This window comes from Tachypleus tridentatus, chromosome 13, assembly GCF_004210375.1.
Source record: "Tachypleus tridentatus isolate NWPU-2018 chromosome 13, ASM421037v1, whole genome shotgun sequence".
Lineage (NCBI taxonomy): Eukaryota > Metazoa > Arthropoda > Merostomata > Xiphosura > Limulidae > Tachypleus > Tachypleus tridentatus.
In genome coordinates, this window is record NC_134837.1 from 239,061,592 (window position 1) to 239,076,383 (window position 14,792).

Below are 14,792 nucleotides of genomic sequence, written 5' to 3' on the forward strand. Positions count from 1 at the left end.
GTACATTGTGATGCTTCATAAAAATGTATATAGAAGACTTCGTAGTGCAGCTAAAAGTAAGGTTAACGCTTGTGATGTGATTGTAAGTAAAACAGGCCATTGTCACTGTTCCTACATAACCACAAATACAAGCACAATGTTAATTCCGAAACTAAACGATGCTTTAGACTATTTCAATTCCAAACAAGGCTGGCCGTCACATTTTTAGTATTGATCAAATGAAATCATTGTAGCGAAAAATGTTTTAATGTGTCAGTGGCGACGAGAGGCCTAAACCTGCCCAGTAACAAAATCTGTTCACTAAAGCGAATATCTCACATTTTTCTATACTTCTTATAACTTAGATTTTAGAGAATGTCCAGAGAATATCAAAACAAGAATATTAATGAAATAGTTATTGTCTAAGTTTTAGTCTTAATAATTTGATTGGCTAAAGCGTTTTAACCAGAATCGTTGACAGGTAATAATTAACTTTCTTCCGGACTTTTCTTCAGACATCGATGATGTCAATTAGACTGTATCTTTGACAGCTAACACGTAGATACCATAAGGTTGTGGCGACCAGGTTTCAACCATTGTCATAGGCAGTAGGCTATACGATCACCTACATCTAATTGTGAATTAGTTAATAATAATAAGTAGTAAAATTGACAGCTATTTAATAATCATACTAAAGTGGTCATATAGGCTACTAATAACGTCAATGAGCTAACGTTTAATTTTGAATGTGTTTTATATACAAGAACACATACGAATAACATTTTATCCTAATCACATTAAATACGTCATCATACTAATCCAATCCAAAACACGTTATCAGAATGAAAGGGAAATCATGCCTATAGTTTTTTTGTTAGGATCTTATAAGTCAGTAATGAAATAGGTGTTTAAACAGTAAAATATACCTTCTGTGTATACTTAACCGACAGAGGCAGACCAGTACTTTTTTTTTTTAATCACTCGGTCTCACCGGATAATTTATTTTAAGCATGTTTACATTTAGTGATACTTCTCAATTTGCGATTTTGTGAATCAATGTTATTGATTTCTATGAACAAGATACATTTTTAGCAATTGCCGATTCGTCAGGGAATTTCCAGTTTGTAGCTAGTCTGTTTCTGGGCAACCACACTCAATCTCTGAGAATTTAATACTAATTTATATAGGACCTATTTTAAGTATTAACAGTATTACTTCCTCAAATAGGGTGTCAATTAAAACTTTATAGATAAAATAATTTGTTTCATCAACCGTTTAACCTACGCTTGATTTGTCGCATCTAATTTAGTACAAGTACCTTAACTATTGTAGAAACATTTGAAATAAAATCAACATCAAATATACCCAAAGAAAAGATAATAATAAAAAAATGTATACAGATTGATGATATAATATAAAATTGACTGTAGATGATGTTCTCATTTCTTTCGTTCAAGTATTTCGTTTTGGGGCATCTGGGGCTTTGGGCAACATCAGAAAATACTAGTCACAGCTTAGTTTTGTAATACGATAAAAACGAATTTACTGAGGAAAGGGCACGATTATTTTTCTTGACGTAGAAAAAGAAACCTGAACAAATGTTTAATTGGTAAAACACAGATTTAAGTGTGTGTTTAATCATATCGTAGCTTACACTACACTGATGTTTCCGAATTTAATCTTAACACAAATTTGTTGCTCTTTGGATAGATAATTTCTTCTGTGACGCTGAAGTGCGGTAAGCTGTGAATCGAAACGAGAAGAGAAACGTCATTTTGTCGTAACATAAAGACACATCCCCGTTCTACAGGGCGAGACAAAAGAACGTCACAAACCAGTGCCCAAGTCTGAACTGGTACGTTTTCATTATCATTTTGTAGGACCGGCACCGGGGTTAGATATTTCTCCAGAAAAGCCTTGGGACTAAGGTCATGAGTCAAACTTAGAGTTAAATGGTCAAGTATAGATTGCATAGAGTGTTGAGGTTGCTGTCGTGTTATCCTCAAGTACTTCTGTAGAGCTCTGGCCATCGATGGAAATATGGCTTGGGCGGCTTCTGAAGGAACCATGGGAATAGCAGGACCTGTCGAAATTTGTAAGAAGACAAATGAACGAGTGTTTGCCTATTACAGTTTATTTAATGCCAATTGAATTCAAATTTCTTTACCTTATGTATCAAATAATGACAATGAAATAATACAAATATAGAACATATCCATTAGGAAGTTGGAAAGCGAAAACATAATTTCCAATAAATATCACAAACACAGATGAAGCGAACACTATAATAGATATTAAATTATTTGTTTTTTTTTCAAAAGAAGTTTTAGTTTACACATCGTGTGTTGAAGGTATATTGTTTTTATGCAAATCACAAATATAACTGGAGTATACGTTAAATTACAACACTACATATTGTAACTATATTTTATTTAGAGTTTCAAAAACTCGTACACACCATGACAAGCTGAATATCAAGATATTTTATCTGACCAACTAAAACTTTCGTTGTTTAAACCTATCAGAATAAACCAAGCGCTATATACATGGAACGTGAACTGATTTTCATAAGTGATTTCAAGGTATCCTGGCATTTGCCAGAAGCGAATCTCTGACAGTTTCTTTATTTATTACAACTTACACTCATTTATCTTCTCATAAAGTGTCGTAACAAAGATAAGTTCTCGTATTTCCACTTATATGAGTAGCATTCATTTGTCAGGTAGGGAATTCTTTCCAGCTATATCATTATGTTTGATGCACTATATAAAAGTTGTATGATTTTGTAAAATGTTTATATATATATATATATATGCTGCTTTTTCTCTCTTACGAATTAAAAAAAAAACTTCAACTAGCTTCTCACTTTTTTTATTTCTTTGTTTCAAATAAGTGGTAACAAATCATCATTATAAGACTTTCAGTTGACAAATTTATGAGTTTTTGTTCTAAATGAATAAACACAACATAGAGTTAGGCGTTTCTTGATTTTCAAATTAACATTCGTCCTTTGAAAAGACGGCGTTTTTTAATATTAAAAACTATTTTTAAATTTAATTTACATTTTTCAAAGAAAGAATAACGAACTAACGATATTGAGAATACTAGCACTCCCTCAAAAAAGTGCTTAGAAAAAATTTAGTGGCACTTTATGGTAATATTTGGCATTCAAGCTGAAAACGTGTTTTGCGGTGCGACAAATATTACGAAGCCGTATGCCTCGTGTGGAATTTTGATTTAAAGTCACCGAGAGGACAGAAATCAAATTAGTGAATTTTTGTTGTTGAAAAATACACTAATGCCAACCCATGTTAGCAATATGTACTAAAACGTATTCTGTACGTGAGACACGACAGTGGGAGGTTTAGAATTTTATTACAGACTTGAAATACAGTAGGTATATTTATTGTTTATGAGTTTGTTTTTTGGAATTTCGCGCAAAGCCACTCGAGGGCTATCTGCGCTAGCCGTCCCTAAGTTAGCAGTGTAAGTTTAGAAAGAAGGCAGCTAGTCATCACCACCCACTGCCAAATCTTGGGTTACTCTTTTACCAACGAATAGTGGGATTGACCGTCACATTATAACGCTTCCACGGTTGAACAGGCGAGCATGTTTGGTACGATCGGGATTCGAACCCGCGACTCTCGGATTACGAGTCGAACTCCTTAACACACTTGGCCATGAGTTAAAGCACATGGAACGGTAAATCAACGTCCTAAAGTATCATTAACGTAGCAGTTTACTCTATGCCTTATTTGAAATGTAGTCGTAACTTAAATGACTTCAATAATTGGGACTGTAAGAAATGCAAATTTCTATTTTGATTTTTCATAACTTCACAAATTATCGGATGATTAACGAACTTTAGCAGTATTTGTTTTTTCACTTTGAACAATCAAAGTATGGAATATTCCTAAATTCAGTTCTGACTTGTCTTTATGTCTCTACATTCTTAGATAAAGCTGCTTTTCTAAAATGAGCTGTTAAGAAAATGCCTAGATTTTTACCATGAAACGTAAAAGTTATTTTTACCGAATAAATACTGTAAATTGCTGGAGGATAAGTTCACTTGTAACATTGTATTGCATTACAGATAAGTTTAGTTCTCGTTGTATTAGTTCCTTGATAAATGTAATACATTTAGAAAATAAAAATGTGAATTATTTACGACACAAGTTAAAAAAACAACAAAACGATCCACAAATTAAGGTTTACGAAGAACATAAGAAACTGGTTACATAATTACAGCCCACAATATGTATATATATATATATTTTCAAAATAGTTCAGTTATTTCCATTGCTTTATGTACTACCAGATATTCAGTTTACTACTAAATAATTCGAAGAACACAAATTATAAGTTTTGTCTTTTACGGTTTGTGAATAAACGATGTGGTAAAATGTTTTTGTTTGTTTGTTTTGAATTTCACACAAAGCTACTGGAGGGCTATCTGTGATAGCCGTCCATAATTTAGTAGTGTAAGACTAGAGGGAAGGCAGCTAGTCATCACCACCCACCGCCAACTCTTGGGCTACTCTTTTACCAACAAATAGTGGGATTGACCGTCACATTATAACGCCCTCACGGTTGAAAGGGCGAGCATGTTTGGCGCGACGGGGATGCGAACCCGCGACCCTCAGATTATGGCCAAGATAAAAGAAAAGAAATTTAAAGGGAGGCTTCAAACGAAGGTAAATTAATAGTACAGGAATGTTTCCAGGCGTGAAGTAAATTCAAGAATACTTAAAACGTGGCCGTCTAAGACGAATTTATACAGTATGAGAAAATATGAAAAGAGTCGTTGAATCAATTAGCACATGTATTACATTTCTTTCATAATTATAAACCGTTGAATAGGCACAGAAGAATTTTGAGGAATATTTTGTTTGTCAGAAACTAAGGCTGGTATAAAAACAACATGATGTCGCTGAACAGATTGAAAAAAAGTACGTTTTGCCAAAAGAACAAGTAAGTGGTCCATAATGTTTATCGAAGCTGAACAAATATTATCTGTTCACAGTAGATTATGTAATGACACTGCGACTTTCTAGTACTAGTGGTATAACTGCAGCTGAAAACAAATATTGTTTTTAATGCTTCTTTAGTTTATAAATAATATGAAGAAGATATTCAGCGTCATAGTAACTGGCAAGGACATTGTTATGACTGTTTGTTTGTTTTGAATTTTCGCGCAAAGTTACCCAAGCGTTATCTGCGCTAGCCGTCCCTAATTTAGCAGTGTAAGACCAGAAAAAAGGTAGCTAGCTAGTCATCACCATCCACCGCCAACTCTTGAGCTACTCTTTTACTAACAAAGAGTGAGATTGAACGTCACGTTATAACGCTCCTATGGCTGAAAGGGCGAGCATGTTTGGTGTGACGGGGATTTGAAACCGTAACTTACGGATTACGAGTCGAGCGCCCTAACCACCTGGCCATGCTGGGCCACATTTTTATGAAGCAGTTGTGCACAGTTCTTGAAAAGTTTAGCCCTTGACCATTTACATGATGCGAGAAATATCTGAGACAAATGGCTACAAATCTTACGATAATATCACCTAGAAACACCTCAAATATTTTTATTAAAAAGACAATCGTTTCTCGAAAATATCATATAAAAAAAATATTCAACTATTTAGTAAAATTGGTCAATGATTCCCAAAACATTCCTTCTGATGTAAGCACGAGACGAATCTGACTTTGGCAATTCGAATCATTAACAAAAGCTGTGGCCCGGCATGGCCAGGTGGTTAAGGCACTCGACTTGTAATACGAGGGCCTCGGGTTCGAATTCACGTCGCACTAAACATGCTCGTCGTTTCAGCCGCGGGGCGTTATAATGTGACGGTCAATTACACTATTCGTGGGTAAAAGAGTAGCCCAAGAGTTGGCGGTGGGTGGTGATGGGTAGCTGCCTTCCCTCTAGTCTTACACTACTAAATTAGGGAGTGCTAGCGCATATATCTCTCGTGTACCTTTGCGCGAAATTCAAAACAAACCAAACACAAGTTGCTAAGAGGGAGGTATCTTCCAGTTTGGTGTCTAAATCATCTGAAGAAGACTAGTACGTTTTAAGTTTCGAATGTTTAACTTCTTCTAAGAGATGGTTCATGTTACAATGAAGTTGTGGGCTGATCTCCGAGAAACACCAAAACATTGTGACGTTTTGGAAAATATCAATAACTTCTAGGAAAAGTTATTCCAGATAGCTTCTACATTTTTCTTTGGCTTCTCCTTGGAGGCCTGCCTGTGCTAGAGGATGATGTACATTGATTACAAGTTGCAAATTGTAAGTTTAACAAATTCTTTCCCTAATCTGGAATACACTTAGATTTTCGTTTCCATAAATTGAACCATAAAAATGCAATATACTAACCACGTCTGCAGCAAAACCACCACGTTGCTTATATTTGCAATTTGAAAATGCATTAATTTGATCTTTGACTTCTCGGTGACTTTAATTCAAAAATCGGTGCATGACATTCATGTTAACGATGTTCGTTAGACACTAATAAATATTTTTAGTATGGATGCCAATCATTAACAGAAAGTGTTATCAAAAGTGCACTTCATCATCTGAGCTGGTATACTATAAATGTATTAATCTAAAGCAAATATCTAAGAAATGATGAGAGAGGGGATGATATATTGCATTTTTAAAACATGCTTATATGTTTATTGTTTCAAAGAAATATATCTAATCTTTACTTGAAATACATAAGCATTGGCGAATATGAATCACCAGCCAAACAAGTCAATATTTTTCCTGGTCACGTAGTAAATGTTCTTTGTGATAAAAAAAAAACGTGACACTATTCACACTATGTTCTTGTTTATAGTTTACACAGATGTAAGATTTCTTTGTTATTTTAACAACTCCAAGTATTAAACGTACACCACTGAATACAAACTGTTTAATGAAAGTCTGTCCATGATGATGTTGCTTTTGTTTTTTAGTGCAAGGTTACATAAGAGACAATCTGAATTATGTTGTACTGTGGGATCTTGTCTGGGATTTTAGCGTTGTAACTTCGTAAACTTACGGCTTACGTACTTGTGGGGCACCTATGGTAAGAAAATATTAGTTGTGCACTTAAAGGTAGGTGTTATAGTAAACAAAACTCGCCCTGTCCTCAATTATATTAACAATATATGTATACAGTTCTTGTACTGTATTCTCAATACTTAATAAATATTAACATGTTTAGTTCGCTGACAATTAACAAATAATTGCACTTTTAATTTTAAGGTAAAAGTTCTTCCCCCGATGGGTCAACTGCAGGTTTGTGAACTTAAAATCCTAAAATCCGGAGTTCAATCATGGGTAAAGAGAGTACATATAAACCATTGTGTAGCTTTGCACTAAGCAAACAATAACAACTTAACGTTAAAAAAAAAATTAGCAAATTAAGGTATACGCCACTGTCTCATCGACTAATATCAAGTTTGTTTATTTAACTCGAAATGGGATATTAAAAATATATCTTTACCCGAGTCTCAAACAATGAATTATAAATATTAAGTTCATGTTTGCTTTTTTTATTGCAGAGAAACTCTTTAAAGTTCTTAATGTTTTGTTTACGCTCAAAACTTTCACATTTATTATTCCTTCACATTTGCCATATAAGAATTGGTGTGAAAGATACCTCAGAATTATTTGCGTTTTAGGGCATGGTATTTCAACAGAGAGAAAAAAAAACTTTTAAGAGATTACCGTCAATAGAAACAAACACAATGATAACGATGCACATTTTACTGTGTACGATAGAAAACAAAGTCAACATACTAATGGTATCAACAAAGTGCAACAGTATTCTTTCTTATTGTTATTTATGATACTAATGCATTTTTATTATGATGCCCAAAATACCTATAATAAATGTATAGTTTTGACCCATAATAATAACGACACACACTTCTGTGTTTCACATGATTAATTTGTTAATTATTTTAAAACTATCCCTTCACACGCAGTTAAGAATGTAAATATTTAGCTTTTCCATCTTGTAAGTAAAGGTATGTGTTATATGTGCAGGTTAGCTCCCAGATGGCACAGCGGTATGTCTGTGAACTCCCACCGCTAGAAATCGAGTTTCGATACGTGTAGTGGACAGAACACAGATAGCCCATTGTGTAGCTATGTACTTAATCACAATAAACAAAACATATGGATTTTTTTTTTTGTTTCATAATAAATACTTTCCCTAGTGGCTCAGCGTAAATTTGAGGGCTTATAAATAACATCAAACAAAATCCGCATTTCGATATCGGGAGTAGGCACAGTAAAAGTATACTCCTGTGTACTCTGTGCTTAATAACAAGAAACAATAACTGCTGTTCATGCAGGCAAATTAATACACAAGTGATGCAAATGTTACTAACTTTGGCTTTTTTCGTCATGTTTATAATACTTTTCACACATAGTTAAGTAATATAACCAGACAGTTGAATACATGACATTAAGACGATTTCGAAGCGTCATCCTGTCGTTCCAGTCCATGTACATAGGTCTGATCATGCTCTATTTGAAGACTGTATTGAGATAATAGTTCTGCAGTGTAGTTTTCATTGTAAAAGACTCCGTCATGAGGCTGTCATTTCCAAAGTGTACCACTTAATCCTGCAGCTCTCTACAATCCATTTAATGTATGAATGCGACACTCTTCCCTTTCCCGTTCCAACAACGCTATTGCTTAAAAAGAAATCCATCAATGGCAACTTGATAGGTATACCTTCAAAATGATTAGCGAGAATACTACTTTAATTCTCTAGGTGCTTGAAGCAGAACAGGGGCTGTGACTAGAACCCTTATCTTGGTGAACCTCTACCTAGTTGGCCTTATTTCCATGTGGTACGAAAGGGCCTAAGATATTGACCTCAAAGTAAGGACAGTCCAACTTAACCTTTGCATGTACTGTTATGATCTCTAACTTGTCATGCTGAAAATATTTACGTAAATGCTCACAAAAATAAGTTAAAGACACAAAATGTTTTTCAAACGCTTCAGCGTAAATTCCTTTTGTTGCACATTAAAAAATTAATATTAATTCGTAAGAAAAGATCTGAGTAGATTATACATCAATAAGCTACAGTGAAAATATCGACTGCCATCATTCAGAGAACTAAAGTGCATTTTAACCGTTATAAGATTGTGTACACTTCTAGTTGTGCTGGTATATTAGAAATAATTTATAACACCTTTATATATGTAAAAACGGCTGATATGGGTACAGAAAACATTATACGCACACACCTAGACGAAAAGCAAAATCAATTAACAAAAGTAAATATATCCCACGATTTAAAAAAATCAAGAAACCATATACTGCTGCATACCATATATTCCCGACATCAGCAGGAAAGTAACCAACATTTGACAAAAACTAGTAACAAAATATGACATTCCAGTTAATACCAAATTTATTCAAAAACTAACCACAAAACTAAGGTCTATACTATGTAAAAACTACATTGACAAACACAACACCAACGTTATTTATAAAATACAATGTGACAACTGCCACGACTTCTATATTGGAGAAACAAATAGAAAAATGGAAACCAGATTCAAAGAACACAAAAGTCACCTTCACACGTTTTCAAACATTGCAAATAAAATAAACATAACCATACAAAACACCCAAATACTAAATAAAGAAACAAACATAAACAAATGCAAAATTAAAGAAGCCTTACTTATATAACTCAAGCCGAAGATAAACTAATACAAAGGAACATATTTATACCTAAATTAATAAATATTATCAAACATCTAAGCACGCCCTCTACATTCCTACACTCAATTACACAACCGCCTTTAAACATGTGGTCAGCTATCGGTCAGTTACTTCTTTCTTTCTTTGTGAACCTGATAATGACCGAAGAAGATCGAAACGTTGTTCACTCCTCTTCATAGAGTTTTCTCAATCCATACCAGACGTTTATACATATATAATTTTCTCTATGGGTTTTCTCGTCATCACGAATTTATAACAACAATCGGATTTCTTGAATGTGAAAAAAACAACCAATTCTTGGAATTTAGCAGAAAATTTTGTTTTAGATAATTTGTGTGTACAAAGCTATTAAAGTACAATCTGGCCGTATCTGTCGCCAAATTTAAATTGATAGATTAGATGGTTTGTTTGTTTGCTTTTGAATTTCGTGCAAAGCTACTCGAGGGGTATCTGCGCTAGCCGTCCCTAATTTAGCAGTGTAAGACTAGAGGGAAGGCAACTAGTCATCACCACCCACTGCCAATGCTCGGGCTATTCTTTTACCAACGAATGGTGGGATTAACCGTCACATTATAACGTCTCCATGGCTGAAAGGGCAAGCATGTTTGGTGTGACGGGGATTCGAACCCGTAACCCTCAAATTAGGAGTCGAGAGCCTTAATCACCGGGCCATACCGGGCTAGATTAGAGTGAAGGCAGTTAATAAGGAAATCGCCGCCAATTTTTAAACTACTACTGTCTGACCGAATAGCAGAACCTGACTGTACCTCTTAAAGCACACACTTGGCGACATAGTGCAGAGAGCGTTTTTGAAACTACAGGAAGATAATTAACTGGTATTTTAAATGTACTCGTACGTAAGTTAAGTCCGTTTAAAGTAATTACTGGTCAGTAACGGATCCACTGTTATACATTTATTTTAATATCTAGGTTTGTTTCAGTTTAAGGCATGTAAAGTATGTTGTTAAATGTGTATTGTGTTCTTTAAAATAGAAAATTCTCAAGCATAAGAATCGACAATGTACTAAGTGTGTATGTAATACTAGTGACCGACACTATTGTTGCTAAGTAAACTTTCGAGAACGTTTGCCAAAATGTTCATAAATCGACACGTCAAGAGATAGTTTTAGAACACTGTTGGTCAGTTACAGTCAGTACACCGTAACACTTGGAAGCTACAACTGTGATAAACGCTTATAAATTAAAAAACTACTGATATTTGACCAGGAACTCTTACAGATTTCGAACATTACAAACTTCAGTAAATTAGTTTTCGACGTTAGTATTTCTACGAAAATATTAGTTATCTTCCTTGGTAAAAATTGAGCTTATAAACCGCGTGAAACCAGACAAGAAAGGAGTTAGCTAGCGTTCCCAATAGTGAAGTGTACCTGTGAACCAACTCAGAATTAAATCGCTCGACGTGGACCTGGACCGTCGATAAAATATTCAGTTTCAGACCAGATAGAAGATTGAATATTGCTTGTGTATTTGTAAAACTTTTGTAAATAGATCATTATTTGTAATAACCGTTATTATAAACTGTATTGTTGTATATTAAAATATATTTGTGTTAAAAAAGAAAATTGTGCGTATCAATCATTCGATTAACTTCCAAATTAAAATTTCCAGGAACTTGAAATCGTAAGACGTAACGTATGTAACATAAATTTGAGATTCATCCGAGATAAATTATAATATGTAACAGGTCTAATTGGGTCTTACCTAAATATTTGTTGTTACGACGAAAAAACTCTGAATTATAAGGATTCAGCCGTTTCCATGAGACGAACAAATGAGACTGCAGTATTAGAAATATATGGAAAAGAATCCCAGATTTTTTCGGAACAAATTCAATATTTCGACCTTAATAAACTTGAACCGTTCATGAAAATAATATTATTCTTTCTTTGTCAATAATATCAACTGTTCAATTACTTACGATATGGTGAGACGAAATGTGCGTTTCTAGAAAATTGTAGCTCGTCATTAGGAAAAAAATAACGAATTGTTTGCTATTTTCTTGTTCATAAACCAATTGTAACATGACTGCACATTTTTATAACGTTAACCATATTTCGTAAGGATAAATAAAGGAAAGATATTTCTTTGAGTGCAAAACTGCACAACACGTTGATTGTTTGGTCAAATGATCTTGGAGGACCAGGTAAAGTATACAGCGTTGAATTTATGAACTGAATTTATTGGAAGACACAACCAAAACTCTGCAACAGGGCAATATTATGTATTAACTTGTTATCTGTAAACAATCTGCGTGACACATCAGAGAACCTTTGAAAGAACGTTGTTGATGATTTTGGTAAACTGGTCATGGAGGTTGGACCAATCAGTTATTCCTTTTCTCATAACTAGAACCGAAAAACAAAGGTGCTAAATAATAACATCAATTTTTATATATTCTGACACCTTCTTGTGCTTATGATTTCTCTAAACTTCTTATGACTAATCGTTAATCATTTCTAAAATAAGAAGTAACTTTTTTGGAACTGCAGCTGTTTTCTTGGATATGATTATGGTTAAGAAACCTTTTCGATGTTATTAGTTGAAGCATTTAACAATTAATATTTCTCGTGAATAATAATAAAAAAAAGATGTATAATTTAATTTCACATTGATCAAGGCCCGGCATGGTCAGCTGGTTAGGGCGATCGACTCGTAATCTGAGGGTCACGGGTCCGAATCCTTGTCACACAAAATATGATCGTCATTTATGCCGTGGAGACGTTATAAAGTTACGGTCAATCCCACTATTTGTTGGCAAAAGAGCAGCTCAAGAGTTAGTGGTTAGTTAGTAGTTAGAGTTAGTAATTACATTAAAGTGGCCAGGTATGGCCAGGTGTGTTAAGGCGTTCGACTCGTAATCTGAGGGTCAAGGTTTCGAATCCTCGTCGCACCAAACATTCTCGCCCTTTCAGCTGTGGGGGCGTTATAAGTTACGGTCAATCCCACTATTCGTTGATAAAAGAGTAGTCCAAGAGTTGGCGGTGGGTAGTGATGACTAGCTGCCTTCCCTCTAGTCTGACTCTACTAAATTAGGGACGGCTAGCGCAGATAATCGTCGTTTAGCTTTGCGCGAAATTCAGATCAAATAACTACATTGATCATATTTAACTACGTCAGTACATTTTTAAAAAGTCATATCACAATCTTGTTGTTGTTGCGTTTCTTATAGCAAAGCCACATAGGTCTATCTGCTCAGCCCACCAAGGGGAATCGAACCCCTGATTTTAGCGTTGTAAATCCGGAGACATACCGCTGTATTAGCGGGGCATATCACTATCTTACCGATTGTTTTTTTTTTTTTAAATTGAAAACACTCAATTATTTCACAAGTGTAAACATACAATACACTTCATACGAAACATCTGTAGATATACCGACTACGTATAAGATAATGCGTCAATTAGTTTTTCTCGTTGTTTAAATACTTCTCACGACCAACGTTTGGTTCTAGTCTTCAGTAATCAAGGCCTAACCTTTCAAGGTCACGTCTGTAGTTCAAACACTAGTTGCCAGCGGGCCTCTCTATCAATCTAACTAATATATACCCTTATTATTAGTCACATGCAACCTGTGTTTAACACACTCTAAACAGTACATTCATTATGTATTAATTAACTCGTTTTCTATAAACAATTTACGTGGCCGCGTCAGAGAATCTTTGAATTAATATTGTAAAGAATTTTGGTAAATTGGTCATGAAGGTTGGACCAATCATTTATTTCGTTTTCCCATGATTAAGACTAAAAATATAAAGATGCTAAACATTAATTGTCTATACATCTGACAGTTTCCCGTGCTTATGATTTGTTTAGCTTTCTTATAATTTACTATTCAAGCCTAATGTATCCAATTCTCCTCCTAAACACAGTTGTATCAGTGACAACCACTGTAAGCAGTAACGTTTTCAATTCTTTTTTTTATTTAATTTTGTAGATTTTGAATATCTATAATAACACTAAATATTTGTTTTAACAGGCTGTATATTTCCATCAGTGACAACGATTGTGAGACGTGACCTATTTCGTTATCAATTTTGAATATTTATAATTATGTGAAATATTCTTCATAATTAACTGTACACTTATAGCGTTTACGTTGCTTTGTTGTTTGATAAAGGAATCCAGACAAATTTAAATCTACTGTTTGGCCGAACCTCGTAAACGGACGAGAATTAAGTTAACAGAAAAGCTACTTAACCGATGAGTTAATGTACTGATTTACAGCGTTAAGTATTACTAGACAGCTTTAAGCACGTAAATTCTCACGTTACAAAAAAGACAATTTATTCATCACAGTCTGTGGACTTACAATGATAGAATCAGGGTTTCGATACCTGTGGTGGGCAGACACAGATAACCCATTGTGTAGCTTTGTGCTTAATTACAAACAAACCAATTGTCCACCAAGTCGATCGATGTTCTTTTGTTTTACAATGCTATTATATACAGGGGATATCTGATTTCGAAGATCTAAAAATTCCCAATCTGAAAGTATCTTCATGACCGAAGAGTATCAATTTTTAGTGGAATCAGTTTACCTACGAAACGCAAAGTTAACGTTTAGTGTTTATGCATACCGTTCCAACGCGAATTTATACTGTCTACACTTGTTAATGATTTAAATACGCAAAATCAATTTGCTATAATGCACCCAACTCTTTGTAACAGAAAAAGACAAATATTTTTCACACGGGACGAAAATAATCCGCGTTGAGTGTAGCACAAATTCAGTTTCCAAGACACGTTATTAACCAAAATCTTACACTATTTACTACATTTAATTATACTCAGTTTCACTACACAATGTTATCAAACGAGTCGCAGTTGAGTTAGTAAATTACGATAATATCCACTATTATCTTGCATCAGATATTTGGTTAACTAGTCTTATGTTAACAAAATGTAAAGTTAAGAAGCGTTTAGAAAGTTAGACATGACTTTTCTTCAATGACTTCAACATTTTTTTCAGATACGTATAATGTTTATTGCAAAAAAAAAAATGTTTGCCTTATCTTTTGAATACTAATTACTGTAATTTAAAGTTTAAACA

At 34.2% G+C, this 14,792-nt stretch overlaps 1 protein-coding gene across 3 annotated transcripts in view; it reads right to left on the reverse strand.

Moving 5' to 3' along the window:
* Positions 1 to 697: 697 nt before the first annotated feature.
* The window catches only part of LOC143237225 (vang-like protein 2), a 36,049-nt gene continuing 21,954 nt past the window's right edge, over positions 698 to 14,792 (reverse strand). For all 3 annotated transcript variants that reach the window (XM_076476237.1, XM_076476235.1, XM_076476236.1), the window contains one exon: positions 698 to 2,062. In XM_076476237.1, the coding sequence (XP_076332352.1) occupies positions 1,635 to 2,062 (428 nt within the window). In that variant the 3' untranslated portion in view covers positions 698 to 1,634. The remainder of the gene's footprint in view (positions 2,063 to 14,792) is intronic.